This window comes from Suricata suricatta, chromosome 4, assembly GCF_006229205.1.
Source record: "Suricata suricatta isolate VVHF042 chromosome 4, meerkat_22Aug2017_6uvM2_HiC, whole genome shotgun sequence".
NCBI lineage: Eukaryota > Metazoa > Chordata > Mammalia > Carnivora > Herpestidae > Suricata > Suricata suricatta.
The window spans coordinates 140179826-140204445 of NC_043703.1; the positions used below are offsets into that span (position 1 = coordinate 140179826).

Sequence of the window (24620 nt, forward strand, 5' to 3'; positions counted from 1 at the left end):
AGGGAGGGAGGGAGGGAGGGAGGGATGGAGGGAGAGAGAATATCTGAAGCAGGCTCCAGGCTCTGAGCTGTCAGCACAGATCCCAATGGGGGCCTTGAACCCATGAACTGTAAGATCATGACCTAAGGTGAAGTCAGACACTTAACTGACTGAGCCACCCTGGTGCCCCGCTAATTTCTTTTTGGTGCTGGATATGGATACCACAGTTTATCCATTTGCCTATTAAAGAATATCTTGATGGCTTCCAAGCTTGGCAAATTACAAATAAAATTGCAATAAACATTTGTACACAGGTTTCTTTATATGGAGATAAACTTTGACTCATTTTGGTAAATATTAAGGAGCACAGTTGCTAGGTAGCATGGTAAAAGTATTTTACTTCTGTAACAAAGTGTCAAACTGTCTTCCAAAGTAGCTATACCATTTTGCCTTCCCATCAGCAGTAACTGAGAATTCCTGTTGCTCCACATCCTCACTATCATTTGTCATTGTCAGTGTTTTGGATTTTAGTCATTTTATTAAGTGTTGGGGGCGCCAGCACGGCTCAGTCAGTTAAGTGTCCAATTTCGGCTCAGGTCATGATCTCATGGTTCGCAGGTTTGAGCAGCGCCTCGGGCACTGTGCTAACAGCTCAGAGCCTGGAGCCTGCCTGCTTCGGATTTTGTGTCTCCCTACTTTTCTGCCCCTCCCCAACTTGTGCTCGCGCTCTCTCTCTCACAACAATAAACAAACATTTTAAAAAACTTAAAAAAAAAACTGTGGGGGGAATCTTACCGTTGTTTAACTTGCAATTCCCTAATGAATGATGCTGAGTATTTTTTCGAATGTTTCTTTGCCATCTGTGTAGCTTCTTTAGTGAGGTGCCTGTTCAGATCTTTTGCCCACATTTTATTTTATTTTTAATAATTTATTTTTTAATTTACATTCAAGTTAGTTAGTATATGGTGCAACAATGATTTCAGGAGTAGATTTCTTAATGCCCCTCACCCATTTAGCCCATCTCCCGCTCCCACAACCCCTCCAGTAACCTTCTCTGTTTGTTCTCCATATTTAAGAATCTCTTGTTTTATCCCCCCTCCCTGTTTTTATATTATTTTTGCTTCCCTTCCTTTATGTTCATCTGTTTTGTATCTTAAAGTCCTCATTTGAGTGAAGTCCTATGATAGTCTTTCTCTAATTTCCCTTAGCATAATACCCCCTAGTTCCACCCACATAGATGCAATGGCAAGATTTCATTCTTTTTGATAGCCAAATAATACTCCATTGTATTTATATACCACATCTTCTTTATCCATTCATCCATCAATGGACATTGGGCTCCTTCCATACTTTGCTATTGTTGATAGTGCTGCTATACACTGGGGTCCACATGCCCCTCAAAACAGCACACCTGTATCCCTTGGATAACTACCAAGCAGTGCAACTGCTGGGTCATAGGGTAGTTCTATTTTTAATTTAATTTTTTGAGGAGTCTGCATACTGTCTTCCCACCAGCAGTGCAAAAGAGATCCTCTTTCTCCACATCCTCGCCAACGTCTAATTGTTGCCTGAGCTGTTAATGTTAGCCATTCTGATGCATGTGAGGTGTATCTCATCGTGGTTTTGATTTGTATTTCCCTGATGCTGAGTGATGTTGAGCATTTTTCTTGTGTCAGTTGGCCATCTGGATGTCTTCTTTGGACAAGTGTCTATTCATATTTTTTGCCCATTTCTTCACTTGATTATCTGGTTTTGGGGTATTGAGTTTATAAGCTCGTTATAGATTTTGGATACTAACCCTTTATCTGATATATTGTCTGCAAATATCTTCTCCCACTCCATTGGTTGCCTTTTAGTTTTGATTGTTTCCCTTCACTGTGCAGAAACTTTTTATTTTGATGAGATCCCAATAGTTCATTTTTGCTTTTGTTTTCCTTGCCTCTGGAGGCGTGCTGAGTACGCCTGAGAAGTTGGTGTGCCTGAGGTCAAAGAATTTTTGCCTGCTTTCTCCCCTAGGATTTTGATGGCTGTCTTACGTTTAGGTTCTTTCATCCATTTTGAGTTTATTTTTCTGTATGGTGTAAGAAAGTGGGCCAGGTTCATTTTTCTGCATGTCGCTGTCTAGTTTTCACACTATTTGCTGAAGAGACTGTCTTTATTCCACGGGATACTCTTTCCTGCTTTGTCAGAGATTAGTTGGCCACACGTTTGTGGGTCCCTTTCTGGGTTTTCCCTTCTATTCCTTTGATCTGAGTGTCTGTTCTTGTGCCAGTACCATAATGTCTTGATGATTACAGCTTTGTAATACAGCTTGAAGTCCAGGATTGTGATGCCTCCAGCTTTGGATTTCTGTTTCAAGATTGCTTTGGCTATTCAGGGTCCTTTCTGGTTTCAAACAAATTTTAGGATTGTTTGTTCTAGCTCTGTGAAGAATGCTGGGGTTATTTTGACAGATATTGTATTAAAAATGTAAATTTATATGGGTAGTATTGACATTTTAACAATATTTGTTCTTCCTATCCAAGAGCACAACATATTTTTCCATTTTTTGTGTGTTTCTTCAATTTATTTCATAAGCTTTCTATAGTTTTCAGCATATAGATTTTCCATCTCTTGGTTAGATTTATTCCTAGGTACTTTAATGTTTTGCCCACATTTTAACTGGGTCGTTTGTTTTCTTATTGTGCAGTTTTTAAAAGTTCTTTGTATATTTTTGGATACCAGTCCTTTATCATATAATATGTTTTGCAAAGATTTTCTCCTGGCCTGTGGCTTGTCTTCTCCTTCTCTTAACATCTTTCACAGAAAAGATTTTAATTTTAATGAAGTTCAAGTTACCAATTTTTCTTTTAAGGATCATGCTTTTGGTCTTGTATCTAATAAGCTATCTTCAAACCAAAAGATCCCCTAGATTTTTTTCCTATATTACCTCCTAGGAGTTTGACAGTTTTGTTTGCCTTTCACATTACGTCTGTGACCAATTTTTGATTAATTTTTATGAAAGGTCAAAGTACAGTTCTAGATTTATTTTGCACATGGATGTCTAGTTGGTCCAGCACCATTTGTAGAAAACACCATCGTTTCTCCATCAAATTACTTTTGTGCCTTTGTCAACCGATGGTATTCATGTGTCTGTGTTTCTAGGCTCTCTAGTCTATTCTATTGATCTATTTGTCTATTCTTTCGCCAAAGGCACACTATCTTGATTACTGTATCATTCTTTTGTTTTTAACATTTTCTGACTTTACTGGGATATGACAGAATACTAAGTATAGCATGCACGGTATGATTTGATACATACATATCCTGTACAATCTTTACCACAGTAAGGTTAGTTAACACATCCACCACCTCACATAATTACCACTTTGTTGCTGTTCTGATGAGAACAAACAGATACATAATCATAAATACAGAGAACAAACTGGTGGTTGCCAGAGGGGAAGGAGCGGTGGGGTGAGCAACATAGGTGAAGGGAATTGAGAGATACAGGCTTCCAGTTATAAAGTAAGTAAGTCACAGAGATGAAAAGTACAGCATGGGGACTACAGTCAATTATACTATAGTAACATTGTATGGTGACGAATGGTAACTATACTTACAGTGACTACTCCTTAAGATACAGAGTTGTCAATGTTGTATACCTGAAACTCATATATATAATGTGGTATTTCAACTCTACTTTGATAAAAAAATTAGTTCTTCGAACTTAATTTTATCTTTTATTTTTTTTAATTTTTTTAATGTTTTATTTATTTTGGATACAGAGAGAGACAGAGCAAGAGAGGGGGAGGGGCAGAGAGAGAAGGAGACACAGAACCGGAAGCAGGCTCCAGGCTCTGAGCTAGCTGTCAGCGCAGAGCCTGATGCGGGGCTCGAACCCACAAATGTGAGATCTGACCTGAGCCGAAGTCGGAGGTTTAACCGACTGAGCCACCCAGGCGCCCCACTTAATTTTATCTTAACTTCCTATTTCTGCAGTATGATTTCTGTCTCAATTTTAAATCCGTCTTCCCTTGATATAAAAATTATTTTGTCACCTACTTTTCCTTCTAAATGTTAAAAATAGATTGGTTATTAGGAACCATTATAGTCATTCTCCTCTCCTCAAAAACCAGTCAACCTCAACTGCTTATGTTTTTTGCTTTTTAAAAACATCGAATCTGGGGAGCCTGGGTGGCTTCAGTCGGTTAAGCAGCCAACTTCAGCTCAGATCATGATCTCGCGGTTCGTGGGTTCGAGCCCCACATCAGGCTCTGTGCTGACAACTCAGAGCCTGGAGCCTGCTTTGGATTCTGTGTCTCCCTCTCTCTCTCTGCCCCTCCCCTACTCATGCTCTGTCTCTCAAAAATAAAAATAAACGTTAAAATTAAAAATAAATAAATAAATAAAAATAAAAAATAAAAACATCAAATCTGTTACATGAATTAATCATTTTAGCATAGCTCACACATTTCTTTACTGCTAGTATGGATTCAGTAATGAGTGATGTTAAGGAAAAGGATAAAGTGCTTACCTCAGGCCTTAGAGAAGGCAGAATAACAATTTCTTGCAAGGCTTGTTTTGCCAACTCTTGCCCAGCTATATCATCAAATTTAACAGCTGTTCCACTAAGAAATAGAATTTCAGTTAGCTCCACAACAAAACAGGCTTCAGTTACTACCATATGAAATAAAGTTATTTTTTTGAAATAGTTATTTTTAGGTTAACTGTGAAATTATAATTAAATCAGTAAAACAATGGTTTTGTACATTTACAATAACCAAAAACATCATAAAAATTAAATAAGTATATTAGAAGAGATACTTTTTTTTAAGTTTGTTTTGAGAGAGAGAGAGAGAGAGAGAGAGAGAGACAGAGAGAGAACTCCAAGCACACTCTGTGTTGTCAGTGTGGAGCTCAATGTGGGGCTTGAACTCACAAACTGTGAGATAATCCGAGCTGAAATCAAGAGTCAGTCGCTTAACAGACTGAGCCTCCCCAGTTGCCCCTAGACAAGGTACTTATTATCTATTTTACTTAGAACATATTAAATAAACAAATTCAAAACTAAAACCATTAAACACTTTAGATGGCAAAACTTACTTATCCACAATTTCGTTCATTATAAGGTTAGCAAGATTGCTGTCCACATTCCTAAAATTCTTCAAGTCTTTCTTTTTGCGAGCAGCAGTTGTAGGGGTAGAAGGCTTATTTGTTCTATTTGTTTTTGGTGTACTCTTAAAGGACACAAAATCATAATGTAAAAATACAACCTAACAACCTTTTCACAGGTAAATTAACCTCAAAGTTCACAAAATTAAAAGTCTAAAAATAGGACAAAGGATATAAAAAACTCAAAACTGTGTATTTACTCCAAGGCAAAATGGTATTCACTACAGAACTACATTTGGCATGAAGTGGGCTTAGGATTTAATCCAGAAAGATTTGATACCATAAAATTAAAAGACCTTATTATGACAATTTAGTCATGTAATTTTGATTATTGTCAGAATTCTAACAAAAGTCTATGTTTGTTATAAAACACTTACATAAATTGAAACAATTGAATAACAAATTTAAAATGACTATATAGTATTATACAAGACAGACTGAATAAGCAGTTTACTACAAAATACCAAATTAGGTCCAAAGGGAGGTAAAATAAAATTTGCTTCTTAATAGCAAGTTGTCCTTACAGATTTTTTTTTCTTGTAGATTAAAAAAAAAATACATTCTGCTTTATATAAACGTATCAATTCTCTAAGATATTGTAAAGTACTTGTAATAATCTTAAGCAAGCATATTATGTTCAATATTTTCTCGCAAAAGCACAGCAATTAAAGTTATTGTCTCCAAATACCTTATGAGTTCCAGCCGCAGGACCAGGTCCCTGTCTCACTCCAGAAACCATGGATAAACCACTACAACTCGGTGCTCTGTGGTGGCCTGAGAGACCTGTGGATCCCGTTTTCATAACTGTTTTTGAACGAGGCAGTGAATTACTAGTGTGTGTCAAGGGATCTTTTCTTTTCGGAACAGCTCCACTTTCTACCAAAGAAAAGTACAATCATTATAGATAGAAAACTGTGGCTAAACATTATAAAATAAAGATAGGTACAAATTTGCAAAACTAAGCTAAATACTATTTTTTTATATTAGCAATATTTTAAAATAAGATTTCAATTAGAATATCTACTAGGATGTTCATAGGGGTTATCACTTGATGGACAAGATTATGAGTATTTAGGTTTTTCCTTTTCCTGATGTATATTATAATTTTCTTATAAGGAATATTTATTTGTAATAAGAAGAACCACGTTTATTTGTGGGCACAGGAGGAGGATATAAGAAGATTACTAAAGGTGCTGAATATTTAAGAAACAAAATGCAATCAACGTATTAGAGTTCCGTTGTAGAAGGGAGGTGGGGAAACACTAGATTACCTTGGTTCCAAACTTTCAAGACTACAAAACAGTATGAAAGCCCACAGTCTGTGCCCACCGAAAACAAAACAAAAACAAAAAAAATCAATTAATTTGATATCAACCAATTTTTAATTTAAAGGGTACAAAGATGTGGTTTTTAATATGCCAAGTATTCTATGTGCTGTATATATGTAAATAAACACACACAAAACACATAGGTTACCTGACCTACCTATATTGCACTTCTACATAAATTAAAGGCTTTCAAATGTTCAAATCTCACTTCCTCTAATGTTTTTATATACTCTCTAACAAACATCAGTTTATTAATAACAGTGTTTACAGTAAAGACAATGTTAAATCAGTCAGCAAATCAGAACAGTCTAGAGAAAAGACAAAAACCTTGTTTTTGTGTTTTTCATCAAATCCCTTGAAGTGTATTAAGGAAACTCAAAGGAAGAGAACTTTAGAGAAAGGTGATCAAGAGGTTTTTCCAGTAAATAAAGTTCTGAACCATATGTTCATGGAACTAGTGGATAGTGATGCTAAACAACAAAGCAAGAAAGCAATCTAGAAAAGGGAAAAATAATAAGGAAAGCAAAGATGTGGAAAAGAGCAAAATCTGCTCTTATCTGCTACAAACTCTCATAAAATTTAAGTCCTGGACATGAAACTAATACTGAAAAAGTCGCCAATAAAACTAGCCAAGAAGTCACAGAATTAGGAAATGGTATCTGTCCCCCCCCCACCCCCGCAAAACAGAAAAGCATGTAAGGTAAGATAAAGTTCATTAATTTCAGAAGGGAAAAAAAGGAGGGTGAGGGGCGCCTGAGTGGCTCTGTCAGTTAAACGTCTCATTCTTGATTCTGGCTCAGGTCATGATCTCACAGTTTGTAAGTCTGAGCCTTTGGTTGGGCTCTGCCTAACACTGCAGAGCCTGCTTGAGATTCTCTCCCTCTCTCTGCCCCTCCCCTAGTCGAGCTTTCTCTCTCTCTCAAAATAAATAAATAAGCATTTTTAAAAAAGTGTTGAAGAATTTCTGCAGACAGTAAACATAGTCCTGAGACTATAAGTGAATAGACATTTACACAAAGAACTAAGAGAATGACAGCAGACTTTTCATAAAAAAAAAAAATAGCAAAGGTATAATAGGCAATGGAGTATGTTCAAAACACTGTAGGAAGAAAAAGTGTTAACCTTATCAATTTTTAAAATTTATTTAAAAGGCTTATTTATTTTTGAGAAAGAGAGAGAGACAAACATGAACAGGGGAGGGGCAGAGAGAGGGAGAAACACAGAATCTGAAGCAGGCTCTAGGCTCTGAGCTGTTAGCACAGAGCCTGATGCAGGGGTCGAACTCATGAGCTGTGAGATCAAGATGTGAGCTTAAGTTGGATGCTTAACCAACTGAGCCACTCAGGCACCCCAAGAATACTATCTTTGTTATAAATCTCTCAGTATTTCTGTTAATCAACCTTTTGAGGTATAATCTATGAGTAATAAATTGATGAGTTTATAAAGATATACCTGGGTGGCTCAGCAGGTTAAGCATCCAACTCCTGATTTTGGCTCATGTCATGAGCTCATGGGTAGTGGGACTGACCCCTGCCTCAGGCTCTGTGCTGGGTTTGGAGGCTGCTTGGGATTCTCTCTCTCTACCTCTAGCTCTGCTCCTTCCCTCTCACACTTTCTCTCTCAAAATAAACATTAAGAAAAAAAGATTTAAAAAAAATATGAAATAGCCACTAAAATCAAGATACAAAATGCTTCCATAAAAGCCAAAAGTTTCCTTGTACTCATTTGTACTCCATCCCTTACTGCCCCTGGCCCTACACAATCACTCATATGCTTTCTGACAATGTTCATGTCACTTGATTTAGTAGTTTCTATGGATTGGATGTAAGTTCAAGGTCTCTGAATCTTTCATATGACATCTCCAATATGCTATTGAGCTTATCTAGTATATTTATTTTAGCAACTATACTTTTCAACTTTAGAATTTCCACTATTTTTATTGTATAGTTTGTTACGTGCTAAGATTGCAGGTGTGTTAACCAATACTATATTTTAACTCTGAATACATTTATTATAGCTGCTCTGAAGTCTTTCCTACATCAACAACTGGGCCCTTCAAGAGTCAGGTTCTATTGGGGCGCCTGGGTGGCTCAGTCGGTTAAGCCTCCGGCTTCGGCTCAGGTCAGATCTCATGTTCGTGGGTTTGAGCCCCGCGTCGGGCTCTGTGCTTACAGCTAGCTCGGAGCCTGGAGCCTGCTTCTGGTTCTGTGTCTCCTTCTCTCTCTGACCCTCCCCCTCTCATGCTCTGTCTCTCTCTGTATCAAAAATAAATAAAACATTAAAAAAAATTTTTTTTAAAGAGTCAGGTTCTATTGATTGATTCTTTAAAATTTTTTTTTTTAATTTTTATTTATTTTGGGGGAGAGAGAGAGCAGGGGAGGGGCAGAGAGAGGGAGACACAGAATCTGAAGCAGGCTCCAAGCTCTGAGCTGTCAGCACAGAGACCAATGCAGGGCTCAAACTCATGAACCACGAGATCATGACCTGAGCCGAAGTCAGATGCTTAAGCAACTGAGTCACCCAGGTTCCCCTGATTCTTAAGTAATAGTCACACTTTCTCATTTCTTTGCATGTCTAGAAATTGAGTTGAAAACTGGACACTAGCAATAACACACTGATGTAATAAGCAGACTTTGGCATAACTACTTCCTAAGAGAGATGAAGTAACTCATCCAAGTGAAACATCCGAGAATGTTCCAGAGTATGTGACACTAGTAAAACAGGCCTGAGTAAGCAAGCTCATTGACTAGGGCTCAATGAGTATCAAATACCAGTGCTGCATAAATTAGCTATGCACTCAGTACCCCCATCAAGAAAACAGAATAAAACAGATCACTAGCGATTTGAATGAAATAAGATAGTCTGATTTTTTAACACAGGTCTCAGGAAGAGAAAGTTGCTTTTTTCTTTTGTTTTGGGTTTCTTGCATGGCAGAAAAATACAATGGGATCTTCCATGTAAAATGAAGCAGAAGAGAAGCAAGATAATAAGGGAAAGGCATACCAGCTCTCCAGAGATAGAAAATTTTTGCTATTATGTTGGTGGATTATTAGGATTTCAAATTACTATCCTACAAACTTATTTATGTGTGGTGCATTCTTACATTTCTTTGTTGTTTTTTTTTTAAAAGGTTCCTTATGAAAATACCAGCTCTTCAGAGCTGTGCTAAAAGAAACAGGCAAAATATTTATTTCTATACTAGAAATGGTGTTTTAAAATATGTACAGGAAGAGGGTGCCTGGGTGGCTCATTGGTTAAGCATCCGACTTCGGCGCATGATCTCGTGGTTCGTGAGGTCAGGTCCAACACTGGGCTCTGTGCTGACAGCTCAGAGCCTGAGGCCTGCTTCAGATTCTATGTCTCCCTCTCTCTGTCCCTCCCCTGCCTGCACTCTGCCTCTCTCTTTCTCAAAAATAAATAAATCTTAAAAAAAATTTTTTTAATCAGGTACAGGAATAGGAAAAGGAATATAGCCAATCACAAGGGGCTCTATACTAGAAGACCAAACTAAAATGAGAATTCCATAAGAGAAAAGTAAAGCCAGAAGGGAAAGATTTTATGACCTATGGTCTCCAGTCCACTTACTTTAATTCTTCTTTACTGAAGTCTCGAAGGTTTTGTATTACATATGAATAAAGAAGACAGTTGTCTTCTAGTCTAAAAACTAAGGTTTTTCAGCTACAAATTGAACAAAGCAATGTTTACTTTAAGAAACTTTTACTTAGTAAAATTTAAGCCCTGGACATGAAACTAATGCTGAAAAAGTCACCAATAAAACTAGCCAAGATATCAGAGAATTTAGAAAATGAAGATCTGCTGTAATCTTCTGTAGGAATTGATACCCAAAAGTTTGTGGAAAACAAATTTAACCCACAGTTAATAATAGTATTCTAATGTTTCCCCTATGTGAACTCAGCTTCAAAGTTTTCCTAAGGTACTATGATAAAACATTCATGCACAGGAATTAAAATTGTAGAATTAAATATGTGCAATTAATATTGACACGTAACAGAGAAATTAAAATTTCTGCCTTAACACCACGTCATGAAAACCTGGTATAGGTATAACATGAAAAAACCACAAATGTTGAAATAAAAGAATATTTTAATAACTTAGGAAAATTAACCTTCATATTTCATAATATCAAAAAATAGGAGGTTGCAAAATAAGCAAATAAAGCATGTTGAAAATGGTTATATCCTATTGGCTATATATTTATATACCATGAATGACAGGGATACTAGATTTCCAACACAGCCCTGTGAAGACAAAAGCCAATGAAATCTGCCATTATAAAATCAAATCAAATCAACATTATTAGGTTATACAGGACTCTACTCTGCATGCAAGCCTTGTTATTTTACATGTTAGTTAACCTAAACCCACCTGACTGGAGATGTCCATTGCGGCATGTCAAGTTAGTACTGTCATTATAGACATCCGTTTGTGACTTGGAAAATTGCAAAACTGGTTGCAGCTTCTCTATGCAACAGAGGCAGGTAAAAAAAGAACAAAATAAATAAAAAGAAAAAATACATAATAAAAAAATAGGATGTCCAAGTGAAAATATAAAATAATTCAAGGTGTTAGAAGATGAAGGGTTTTGGCATTTATATAAAATTATCTTAAAAATATAATTAGTTAAAACTCAGACATTTAAACAAGCAACAGAAATTCACCACTGGCTATTTTCAAAATATGCTTTATATAGGTTTTGTAACCTAAAGCAGGTTTCATATCATCACTATCACCAGCAAATATTTTCTGAGTATCTAATATGCCCACATCAGTATGTACAGAAAACAGCATGGAGACAAAAAATGAATATGGTTTTTATCATCCAGATACTTATGAAACGTGGTTGGTAACTTATAACACAAATTGTTTTTTTCTTTTTATAACACAAATATCTTTTTAAAAAAAGGTTCTATAGGGGCACCTAGGTGGCTTGGTCAATTAAGCATACAACCTCTTGATTTCAGCTCATGATCTCATGACTCATGGGTTCAAGCTTGGGATCCTCTCTCTCTCTGTCCCTCCCCTCTCACTTGCTCACTTTCTCTCTCAAAAATAAATTTTAAAAAATAAAAAAAAGGATTATTTCACCCCTACCTTCAATTTCAAATAAAGACAAATCCTCTCAAGACCCAGGTCTCCAAGTCTAGCACCTGAAGCCCATGAGGGTACCAGTCTGTGCTGTGCTGCCCTTCTGTATCACTGCTGCACTACCATTTCCCCACTCAAGTCATCCATACTGCTAGTTGACCCTGTTTACTCTGTGCTACCAATTACCAGCATGAACTTACTTTAGCCTCAGTTTTCCAAGGGTCTCAAAGATTAAACAAAATAATACACAGAAAGTACCTGCTGTCTGCCCCTATTCATAAGAGGGGCCTACTTCTTACCCTATTTATTGTATTGCAGTACTCCCAACTGTCACACTGATTCTTTTCTTCTGTACTAGGAAGTCCATGAATCCACCAAAACAATGTAGCACATATATAGTAACTCTCCTAAACTTTCATTTCTAAGGTCAGACAAGCAGGCGCCATGCTTGGTGTATGGTACAACCACACATGCCTCTGGGACAGGTTAAGTAGCAGCTACCCTTTCTGCACAAAGCACAAAGCACTGAACTGTTTTTGTATCCTAGGACTGGCTGATACAATATACCTTGGAGCTCTTTGTTGTTGTTGTTAGTTAACAGATAGGTCATCTGATTTTTCTCAATGATAATACTCTTCAAATCACCATACTGAGAAAGAAGCCACTTATGTTGGTAATAGACATAAATTAGAAAAAAAACCTGATTTGTAACTATCTTCCTTATTAACATTCTTCAAGGAAATATAACAAGAAGATCAGGTAAACATTCGTTACATAGTAAAATTAAAGAAACTAAATCCTTGGTTTTGAGAACTAATAGCTAGGAATAAAAAGCCACAGAAGTCGTTTTGGTGTGTAGCATTTAGATTTATGTGTGCGGAAAACACACATATACACAATAATACTATACTGCTAATGTAAACTTGCTCCAATTCATTTTTGTACGAGAAAGTAAACTTGGTTTAATGCTTCTGTTTGGAATCACTAAGGTGGTACAGATTCATTAATGGTTTCAAATAAAACCATCACCTTGCTTCTTGGTTCCCACACAACCATCCAACTCATCCACTTAAAAGGAAAATCTTACCATGTAACTCTTCTGTTTAAAGCCCTATCGCAGGGTCCCATGGCCCACAGATCAGTTCTCAGACCTCTTTATATAACATTAAGGCCCTCCAAAATCTGCCTACATCTCTTATACTGGGCACTCCCATTTTCACTTCTCCCCCAGCACCCTTCCCTACTTGCCATGCTATTTCTTATCCCAAACCTTTGTTCATACTTCTTCCGAAATATCTTTTCTTCCAAACATTCTTTACAGCTTTGTCTTTTTTGGGACAGCTAGGTGGCTTAAGTGTCTGATTCTTGGTTTTGGCTCAAGTCATGATCTCACAGTTCATGACTTTGAACCTAGCATCAGGCTCTGTGCTGACAGTGCAGAGCCTGCTTGGGATTCTCTCCCCACTGCCTGCCCCCTACTCATTCTCTCTCTCTCAAAATAAGTAAACTTTTAAAAAGTTATTTTAATCTCTCCTTTAGGTTTCACTTCTTCCAGGAATGTTTCTCAGATACCTATTTCTCCACCCCTATAAAATATTTGTAGATCTCCATCCTGCAGTAATAATGATTTATCTATTTATGTGTTTGCCTCACCCAATATACGAGAGCCTTAACGAGAGGAACACGGGAGTGCCTGGGTGGCTCAGTTGGTTAAGCGTCGGCTTCAGCTCAGGTCATGACCTCACAGTTTGTGGGTTCGAGCCCCGTGTCAGGCTCTGTACTGACAGCTCAGAGCCTGGAGCCTGCTTCGTATTCTGTGTGTCCCTCTCTCGTGGCCCCTCCTCCGCTCATACTGTCTCTTGTCTCTCAAAAATAAATAAAAAGCATTAAAAAAAAAAGAGAGAGAGAGGGGCGAACACTATATCCAATCTGTCAGCAAATCTATTTGGTCAACCTTCAAATATAATTATAATCCAACCACCAGTTACAATTTCTCCTCATTATCACCCAGGTCCAAGCCTCCATCATTGTTCTCCTAGCTTACTACATTCAATAGTGACCCAACTTGTTCTCTCTGTTCTACCCTTGGAGTCTATTAGCAAGGTGACCTTTTTAAAACTTAAGTCAGAGGGATGCTTGGATGGCTCAGTCAATGAAGCATCCAGCTTCTCCTCAGGTCATGATCTCATGGATCATGGATTCAAGCCCCATATCAGGCTCTATGCTGACAGCTCAGAGCCTAGAGTCTGCTTCAGATTCTGGGTCTCCCTCTCTCTCTACCCCCTCCCCTCAAAAATAAACATTAAAACACTTTTTAAAATTTAAGTCTGATTATGTCATTCCCTTCCTAAAAATCCCGTAACTGCTCCTCTTTTCAGAGATGGTAAAAGCTCAAATCTTTATGGTGGCATGTAAGGCCCTGTGAGGATGAACGCCCTGCCCCATCAGTTCTCTGAACCCCTCTCTACCCCCTCTCCTTGCTGGGCCACACTGGCCTCTTTGTTTCTTCTCAAACACACCAGCCATGTTTTCTTAAAGTTTTATATCAGCTCTTCTTTCTGGACTATTCTTCTCCCAGAGACTTGCATGGCTAACTCATGTCATCTTTTCAGAAGTGTAGCTGACCATCCTTTATAAAACTAAAAGCCCAAAACCACCTCCCATTCACTCCTAATCCCCATTACTATGTTTTACTTTTCCTTTTTTCATATATCTATCATCTTCCAACATACTGTATAACATTCATTTTTTATGTGTATCCCCTAGTGTCAGTCTTCCCCCTGCTGGAATAAAACTTCTAAGAAGGATGGACCACTGTCTATTTCCTAACGTTTATACCTAGAACATGGTAATTACCCAAAATTATTTGCTGAGGGGTGCCTAGGTGCCTCAGTTGTCTAAGTGTCAGACTTCAGCTCAGGTCATGATCTCAGGATTTGTAAATTAAAACCTCATCTGCGGCTCTGGACTGACACTGCAGAGCCTGCTTGGGAGTCTATCTGTCTGTCTGTCTGTCTCTGTCCTCCCCAACTTGCGCACTCTCTCCCTCAAAATAAATAAATAAACTTAAAAAAAATCGAGAGGTGCCTGGGTGGCTCAGTTGGCTAAGTGTCCGACTTTATGACTCATGGAGTTCAAGCCCCATGCTGGGTTCTCTGCAGATAGCTCAGAGCCTGGGGCCTACTTCAGATTCTATGTCTCCCTCTCTCTCTGCCCCTTCCCTGCTCACACTCATGTCTGTCTCTCACACAAAAATAAACATTAAAAAATTTGCCAAATTACTAAATAAATTCAGTTAATATCATTAGCACTGTACCTTGTACAGAATAAGGATTTAATACATGGATGTTGAATGAAGTTATTTTTTTACAGAACAGTAACCTCCAAGTATGCCAAAATTCTCTTATCTGTAACAGGTTTTACGGTTAAGCTTTGCTTGAAGGCTTACTAACTTGAAGGCATCTAATATACATGAACTCTTCCCATTTTATGACAGAGTCTGCATCCTCTCCTATCTGTATGGGGAACTCTCAGTATGATTCTCCATCCTAATTAGATAACTACTGGACATCCCACCTTTGAAAAGCTCCATTTCTTAACCAACAAGTAGTATATAAATATGCTCTATTATGCACGTGTACACAGCTCTTTTTTACTGTCTTTGGGTAAATACAGTCCTAGACTTTCTGAGATCTCAGAAGACGGGAATATGTTGAGGCCTCTATTCCACCTCTTCTTTTTTAAAGGAACATCTTTCATGAACGGGCACATAGCACTTTTTGAAGATGGCAATAGACAATGATATCCAAAACATTAGTTCTTTTAATGCCTAACTTCATGTTATAGATCCTCTTTTCGTCCTCTCCTTTAATAACACAAATAAGAAGTTACAAAGCCACATTAAAAGACAAGTCTATAATAGATGAGATGCTTCCAATAATTTGTATCACATCTTCAAAAGATAAATCAACCAACTCCTAATTATTCAATTTGAAACATGCTGCTAATAAAACTTAATCTGGATCATATACATGACACTTTGTACATATAGCGAAAGGCATTACAGCTAAAAATAGGAAATACCAAGTAGAACAATTATTTTATTATAATAACCTTTGATATTATGTTTCATTTTATTTGATACAGTAATGATCTTCACATAGGAAGTAAGAAGGCAAAGTGTCAGCCAAATAAGACAGAGAACACTGCCTTATTACCTACTTGAAAACATTAAAGGCTTCTTTTTAACCCATGTGGAGCGAAACATTTACGAATACAATGGATCATATAAGAATGAATATTTATGTATGTATGTGTAAATATATTTTTCCACAAAAGCAAGGTGATGATTACAGACAGGCAAGGAGATGAATAAAACCCAGCATTTTTGAGTACTTACTACAGATGGTTAGGTTCCTTTAATAATTCAATATCACAAATAGGGTGAGCATAATCTATTAGCATATTATAAATGAGATGAAAAAGGCTCAAACATGCTATATAACTTACCACAAATCAAAGAGCAATAAATGTATAAGATCTACCTGTTTACCAAATATATATTTCTATTAAAACAAATTATGGTAGAGAATCACCCAGGAAGGATGGATTTTAGTTCCACTTTGTTTTAGGGGTAAATTTACCTTAAAAATTGTGTTTAAAATTTATACCTTCAAACAGAAGATGAAAAGTTTCTCTTTATAGACCTACTTGGTCAATAAATACAGAAAGAATGACAGAGTTGTATCACTAGGCATCAGTCATCAACTGCTACTAGGATCACAAAATGCCAGAACTATTGACAAATAAACATACAACCACCTATCAGATGAACTTGTATATTAAAAGACACATACTCTATGAATCTTCTAGAAATCCTGGTACAAAAAATTACCATAAAAATACTGTCATTAAATTATGAGATAACTAAACATCATATTATATATTATGTGTTATATTATATTATATATTATGTGTTATATTACATTATATGTTAAACATAATTCTATTTGGACACTAATCATTTATTTGGCTATTATTTTCTGTTAATATTAAAAGAAACATTGGCTATTTTTTAGATGTGATAATAGCATTTGGTAATTTTATTTTTAAAACATCTATTTAGAAATGCAATCGGAAATGCTTATAAATGAAATAAAGCATCAAGAATTTGTTTCAACGTAATACAAAGGGGGGAAGGTGGGCAGTGTATATACATCCTGGAGTTGGCACAGATAGTAAATATTAAAACACTTTAAAGAGCTACACATCAAAAGGCTTTGGGAGCTTTCTGACCTCTGTACCCGCCGCCCCACGGCCACTGTAGCCTAGAAGCATCCACACAGCACCTACAGGAGTGAGTAGCTGCGCGCCATCTCACCAAAGTAGGCAGTGACCTGGGTTTAGCCCATAGCTGTAATTTGCCAGCCCTTGAACATAGATACATCAAGACTGACTAGGAGCTGATAACATTTAGAGCTGAAAGATGGATAATTAATTCATCATACTCTTCTATTTTGTATATGTTAGAAATTTTCTAGAAGTTAGAAAAAAAGCCTTGAACAAATTTTTAAGATTTTTGATGTATTTCCATCTAATTTTAAAGTTTCAATAAACACACATTTCAAATACAATTCATTAAACGATACCTAGAAGTTGTAAACGGTCCTTGGCCATAACCAAATTAGTCATCATTTTCGCTTGAAGGCGTCTAGCTCTTTCACACTGTTCACCTGAGAGAACAAAGAGGAAAAAAAATGAAAACATCTACATTTCCCTACTAATATTACTTCAAGATAAAATATTATCAGGGTACCTTGGTGTCTCAGTTGAGTGTCTGACTCTTGGTTTCAGCTCAGATCATGATCTCACAGTTTGTGGGTTTGAGCCCCACATCGGGCTCCACACTGCAGAGCCTCCTTGGGATTCTTTCACTCCCTCTCTCTTTGCCCCTCCTCTGCGTGCTCTCTCTCTCTCTCTCACACTCACTCTCAAAATACATAAACTTAATTTAAAAATAGAAATAAAATATTATCCCAACTAATTTCATGGGGAGTCAGTCTTTATTAAAAAAAAAAAAATCAGGGCGCCTGGGTGGCTCAGTCGGTTAAGCCTCCGGCTTCGGCTCAAGTCAGATCTCACGTTCGTGGGTTCGAGCCCCGCATCAGGCTCTGTGCTGACAGCTAGCTCAGAGCCTGGAGCCTGCTTCCAGTTCTGTGTCTCCTTCTCTCTCTGCCCCTCCCCCTCTCATGCTCTGTCTCTCTCTGTATCAAAAAAAAATAAAACATTAAGAAAAATTTTTAGGGGCGCCTGGGTGGCTCAGCCTCCGATTTCGGCTGAGGTCAGATCTCACGTTCGTGGGTTCAAGCCCCGCGTCAGGCTCTGTGCTAACAGCTCAGAGCCTGGAGCCTGAGTCTGGTTCTGTGTCTCCTTCTCTCTCTGCCCCTCCCCGTCTCGTGTTCTGTCACTCTCTGTATCAAAAATAAATAAAACATTAAAAAAATTTTTTTTAATTTTTAAAAAAATTAAAAAAATTAAAAAATATCAGTTACAATCTTTTTGATGGTTTCAGATCCACTGTTGTAGTTCATGGATTTCATGTGTTAATTCGTGGATTTTGAGGCATATCTTTTTCCCTACATTTTAAAAATCTTTGAAACGGAGATGGGTTGTACAAGCTATCAGCCAGGCTGCAGTCATTCCACAGTTTGTCACTGCCTGTGCATAAACAAGTTTGGTCACTGATATTAATACTGCCGTTATAGCTTTGTCTAAATAGGATTAAGACAGTACATTCAATAAGGTAAAAGTCAAATTCAAAGTGATGATGAGAAGAGAATGTGTCATATTTTACTGACACTGTTTTTTCTCTTAGTGGTATAATCAAAGGCATTTTCAATTCAGTGAAGTACTATTTTTCTTATATTCATTTTCTTCTATCTCTTCTTCTACACAATTGACAAAGAAGAGCAAATACATTCTGTACATAATTCATAAAGTCATGCTCATAAATTTGTGAAAAGTCTCAAAGGCCTAACCTCCCATGATTACTTGTTCTATTCTGCTCTCTTTTCTGCAGGACACCAGTATCTAGAGAAGTAGTCAAAATAAAAAGGGCAGAGAAAAAAGCCTGGCAGATATTAAATATGTTGTAATTATTGGGGGGTGAGCTGATATCAGCCAACTAGATAACAAATATCCACTGGGTGGACTGACCCATAAGGCTAAGATTCTCAGCCTATATAATTTTTCCTTCTGAATTTATTTTAGCTAGGATAACTAAAATATTTTACTTATTTAATAGTGATGCCCACATAATGCACAATATTCACAGCATAGTATTTTAGAATTCAGGCTCTGAAGTCAGATTGCCAGGGTTCAAGTCTTGACTCTACCTACCACATGCTAGCTATGAGACCTTAGGCAAGTTACCAAACTTCTTTGTACTTATTTATGTAAAAAGTAAGGATAATAACAGTAGCCTCAGAGTGTGGGGTTGTGAAAATTAAGAGATAACACACATGAAGCACACCCAATGATGCTTGGGCACACAGCACAGTGTGTAATAAATGCTACCTGTATATTTAAAGATAATATTAGATTCTAATTTTTAATTTTAGGTGATAGGAAAGTAAAGATGAAAAATAACTGCTTTAGTTTTGAAATGTCAAGTGTGAATAAAAGTAAGACTTTTACAGCTCAAAGTCTCACATGCAGTCAAGCATTACCCACAAACACAAAAGGGAGTCTGATTACCCGCTCCTTTCCTGCCTTGACTACGAGGGAAGGGCCAGTTTCAAAACAGAACTAATAATGAGGCTGAAACATCTCCAACAGAGGGTGCAAAGAGGACATAAGGAATATGCTGGGTTTTGTCTTACTGCTATAGGTAATCAAGTTTGAACATAGATTAAAAAAAAACATTAACTGTAAGTCTTTACACATTAATAACAACACTGAAAATTCTGTCAATTATTTTTAGTATGATAGCTGGATCTGAAATCAGCACAATCATGGGAATATAATTTTGGATGACTACCAAATAAATGTAAATAAAATCTTACCTTGTCCTGTAACTATGACAGCTATTCCTTTTTCTAGTTCTTCAATACCTTTCTTATACCATTCCACAGCTTGCTCCTTTTGTCCTGCTTTAAAACAGAAATAATTATTTGTATATATACTAGACATTATATACTAAAATATACTAAACATTTCCCAAATCGTGCTGTTATTAGGTGATATATGAAAAAGACGACTATGATCAAGTGAGTCTGAGAAATATGACTATATGACTTCTTAGAACCTTTAGCATCCTAATGTGTATAAATTCCCAAAAGGGGAGATATAGACTTCAATGTTTCTCAATATTTTAGGGTTGTGAGCCCTGTATTTATCCTCTCATAGTACTGATGCTTATATCCACTGAAATTCTGTACTATGGAAAGAAATTTTAATTAAGGAGAATTTATTTTAAATAAATGGTATTAAAAATACCTACAATTAAAAACAAACATGACTTCAATAATGGGGGGAAAACACTGTTTCAACAACTGAACTGTACTCAAATCAGATGTAATTTGTTCATTCTTGGGTGCCTCCTTTTTGGAGTTAGTTTTTATTTTTAAAATTATTGCATCAGGGTGCCCGAGTGGCTCAGTCGGTTAAGCCTCTGGCTTCGGCTCAGGTCAGATCTCATGTTCGTGGGTTTGAGCCCCGCGTCAGGCTCTGTGCTGACAGCTAGCTCAGAGCCTGGAGCCTGCTTCCGGTTCTGTGTCTCCTTCTCTCTCTGCCCCTCCCCCTCTCATGCTCTGTCTCCCTCTGTATCAAAAATAAATAAAACATTAAAAAGTTTAGAAAATTAAGTTTTTAGTCTTTAGAATCTGCAAAGTGACACAGATACAAAGGTGGAAATCATTTATCCAAACCAGGTTTTTCTTTTTTTTTTCCAACTTATGTCCTCATTTAAACAAACAACAATTCCCATGTCATTCCTTAATATTATCTGAAAATTCAAAGCCAGTTAAATATCATGACTCCCTTGATTAACAAAGATGAAGTCTTACTGTAAGCACCACGCACAACTATGTAATGCTGTCCCCTTATGAATGTGTATTACCTACTTCTTCCATCAACCCTCAAATAAATCACTAACTAGATTCAGCCCGAGATGAGGTTAATTTCTTACTAATTATAGTGCCACTAGTATTTCATATAGTTTCTGGGCCAGAATAGGTTCAATAAATACTTGATAATGACACATGAAGAAATTATTAACCATCTGTTATAAGGGCTCCTGGGTGGTTCAGTCGGTCAAGCATCCAACTCTTGGTTTAGGCTAAGGTCATGATCTCATAGTTTGTTAAGTTCGATACCCACACGTGGGCTCTGTGCTGACAGTATGGATCCTGCTTGGAATTCTGTCTTCCTCCCTCTCTCTGTGTGCCTCTCCCACTCACTCTTTCTCAAAATAAATAAACTTAAAAAAATAATTTCTTACATATCAACTCAAACTATTTGGATGCTTACCTTTCTTTTAATAAAAAACCTATTTACATTTACTTTTGGGTTTTTAATTTGAAAAGGAGAAAAATTATAAAAAATAGTAAAATAGCATTTGCATTCTGAGTGGTGGGAAGTAACAATGTCACATTTGCTTAAACATTTCCTTCATAAATTACAATAACAGATACAAAAGTTCCTTTTTTTAAAATTTTTTTAATGTTTTTAATTTATTTTTGAGACAGAGAAGAGCATGAGTAGGGAGAGGTAGAGAGGGAAACAGACCAGAATCGGAAGCAGGCTCCAGGCTCTGAGTTGTTAACACACAGCCTGATGCGGGGCTCGAACCCATGAACATGAGATCATGACCTGAGCTGAAGTTGGAGGCCTAACTGACTGACCCACCCAGGCGCCCCAAGAAGTTCCTTTTTTGTGCCTGTGCCCATTCCCAAGTTCCTTTCCTTTCTAAGAAACCACTATAATATATTCAGTGGGTATCTTTCTAGTATATGTTTTACTATTGTTCCTATTTTATTTGTACAGTTTTAAAATTTTACATCATTTTTGAGTTCTATGTTGCCAAAGAGAGATCTACTTCATTCATTTTGACTTCTATATAGTATCCTTTAAAAATTTTTTTTTAGTATTTATTCTTGAGCAGGTGAGGAGCAGAGTGAGAGAGGGAGACAGAATCTGAAGCAGGCTCCAGGCTCTGAGCTGTCATCACAGAGCCCAATGCGGGGCTCAAACTCAAAAGCAGTAAGATCATGACCTGAGCCAAAATTGGACACTCATCCAACTGAGCCACTCAGGCACACCTCTATATAGTATCCTTTATTATCCTATAATTTATTCAACTACTTTTCTATTAAAATATACTGAGGTTATTTCCAGTGTCTCAGTATTTCAAATAATGCTATAATAAACATGCTTGTACCTGTCTTCTTAAGTATATGTGCCAATTTCTCTAGGGTAAGTTTAAGGGGTAGAATTAATGAGTCATAATTCATTTCCACCCACCAGAAATCAAAAACCTACTTTTTGAGACTGTTTGCACCAATTCCCTCCTAATAGCAGTATATGACACTTATCACTGGCAACATCCAAATAAATGTTTTATGGAGACTGAGTACATCCCTATGTGCAAATGAAATGACTGATTATAAATAAATTCACATACTCAGTAACTACTCAATTACCTAACATTTTTTGTAAGAGGTAGTTGATTTGTTATATTAATTGAATCTAAGTCAGTATGATAGTAGAAAATGCATAAATAATAATTACAGGGCTTTAAGTACAAGACTACTATGTAAAAGATAGAGATATATAGGTCAGTAGAACAGAAGAAAACATCCAGAAATAGACTCACACACCTAACACTGATTGACTTTGACAAAGATGACAAAGTACGTAAGAACAGCCTATTCAAAAACTGATGCTAGAATAACATCCCTCCATATAAAAAAGAAACTTTCATGCAACATAGAAAAAAGTTAACTTAAAATGGATCACAGACCTAAATGTAAAACCTAAAACTATATAACTGATAGAAGAAAACAGACAAAATTCTTCGTGATCTTGGCTTAGGCAGAGATTCAGAACATAAGATCACAAACTTTAAGAGAAAAAAACTGACAAACTAGACCTCATTAAAATTAAAAGCAGAGGCACCAGGGTGGCTCAGTTAGTTAAGAATCCAACTCTTTATCTCAGCTCAGGTTTGATCTCATGGTTGTGAGATCAAGTCCTGGGCTGGGCTCTGTGTGGAGCATGAAGCCTACTAAAAAAAAAAAAAAATAAGTAAAAGCTCCTGCTCCTCAAAAGACAGAGTTAGATAATGAAAACACAAGGCACAGATTGAATGGGAAAAAATATCTGCAAAACAACATGTCTAAAAAAGGACAGGTAACCAGAACATATAAAGAACCCTTACAACGATAAAAAAAAAAAAAGAACCCATTAAAATATAATGGGCAAAAGATTGAATAATTTATACTTTATCAAAGACAGACATAACTTGCAAGTAAGCACCAGAAAAAATGTTCAACATTATTGTCTGTTAGGGAACTACAAATTAAAATCATTAGATCCCACTAAGTACCTAATTTAGAATGGAAAAAAATTCCAAGGTATCAACTATACTCCCAAAATTTTTTTAAAGCTCTTAAAACTACAAAACAAAATACAAATGGATCTCACATATAGTTGCAAGTGTGAATACAAAGTACAATCACTTTGAGAGAAAGTTTGGTAGCTTCTTACGACAGTAACCTATATATATATTTACCGTATGACCCAGATATCCCTTCTTTTTTGTATTTACCCAACGGAATGAAAACATTAAAGACCAGTACATGAATGTTTATAACAGCTTTATTCATAAGTGCTAAAAACGGGAAACAATCCAGATGTCCATCACTTAGTGAATGGACTGTGTGATACATCCATATGTAGAATATTACTCAGCAATACAAAGGAACAAGCTACTGGTAAATGTAGGGACGTGTATCCATCTCAAAAACATGCTAAATCAAAAGCCAGGTACAGAAGGTTACACACTGTATGAATCCATTTAAATGACACGCAGTGAAGACAAAACTATAGGAACAAATCAGATCAGTGACTTCCAGGGGCTAGTGGAAAGGCAAGGGGACTGATTACAAAGGGGCACAAAGTAGCTTTTGGAATGATAAAACATTCAATGTATGTTGTTGTTATGGTTACCCAACTCTGTCAAAACTCATTTAACTACACATTCCTAAAAGGGTTAAATTTTACTGTATGTAAATTATACCTCAATAAATCTGACTCTTAAAAAGCGCAAAACTCTCAACATTTATATAGAAGTATATTCGCTGTGGCTTGGAATATAACACCGGAACTACAATTTTCACTACAAGAATAAGATTAGATTAAAATACAAACATTAGAAAAATATGTTTGAAGGGATAAAAGAGTTTTCAAAACAGTGAAAATTACCAAAATTTGGAAAGGCACCATTTCCTATTCATTAGGATGGCTATCTTTAAAAATTACAAAATTACAGAACGGAAGAAAGCCAACAATAGGTGGGCCTGGCATTTGGGCACTTTTCTACTTGAAGCAACTGCCAATTCTGAAAGCAACAGTGGCCAAAAACTAAGCAGAGCTTTCAGCAGACTCAAGGAACTAAACTGACAAAATGTGAATTCTGGGGCACGTCCAGGAAAAATCATGGCAAAGCTTCCAAGATTTGGGTTGGGAGACTGCATTACTGAAGAGTTAGGAACTAGACCAGCCCGCACAATCAATGGCTGGAAACCATACTTAAATCACTTCACTACCTTGAGGTAAGGGAAACTATAGCCCCTAACATCCACTGATCACCCTTTTGACTAAGCTTCCAATGATCTCTCGCACACAAAAGGGCCTCAATACAGTTCTTAGTTTCCCTTACACAGTTCTCTCAACTGTATAAACCCAAATAATACTCAAATTCAACCAACCAAACTGTATCAAATCAAGAAGAGTGAGACGGCAGAAACTTACACTCACCGCTGTAGTTGAAAT

At 36.7% G+C, this 24620-nt stretch overlaps 1 protein-coding gene across 5 annotated transcripts in view; it reads right to left on the bottom strand.

Annotated features, from left to right (window-relative positions):
• SPAST (spastin) overlaps positions 1-24620 on the bottom strand; it is a 53032-nt gene that overhangs the window by 16880 nt on the left and 11532 nt on the right. For 2 of the 5 annotated variants that reach the window (XR_003908006.1, XM_029937990.1), the window contains exons 2-7: positions 19631-19717; positions 17216-17299; positions 10848-10943; positions 5822-6009; positions 5065-5198; positions 4496-4589 (exon numbers count right to left, since the gene is read on the bottom strand). Coding sequence is in view for 4 of the 5 variants with exons in the window: in XM_029937990.1 (XP_029793850.1) it covers positions 4496-4589; positions 5065-5198; positions 5822-6009; positions 10848-10943; positions 17216-17299; positions 19631-19717 (683 nt within the window). In the remaining variant the exon portion in view is untranslated. The remainder of the gene's footprint in view (positions 1-4495; positions 4590-5064; positions 5199-5821; positions 6010-10847; positions 10944-17215; positions 17300-19630; positions 19718-24620) is intronic. The other 3 variants (XM_029937991.1, XM_029937993.1, XM_029937992.1) reach the window with 3 other exon arrangements.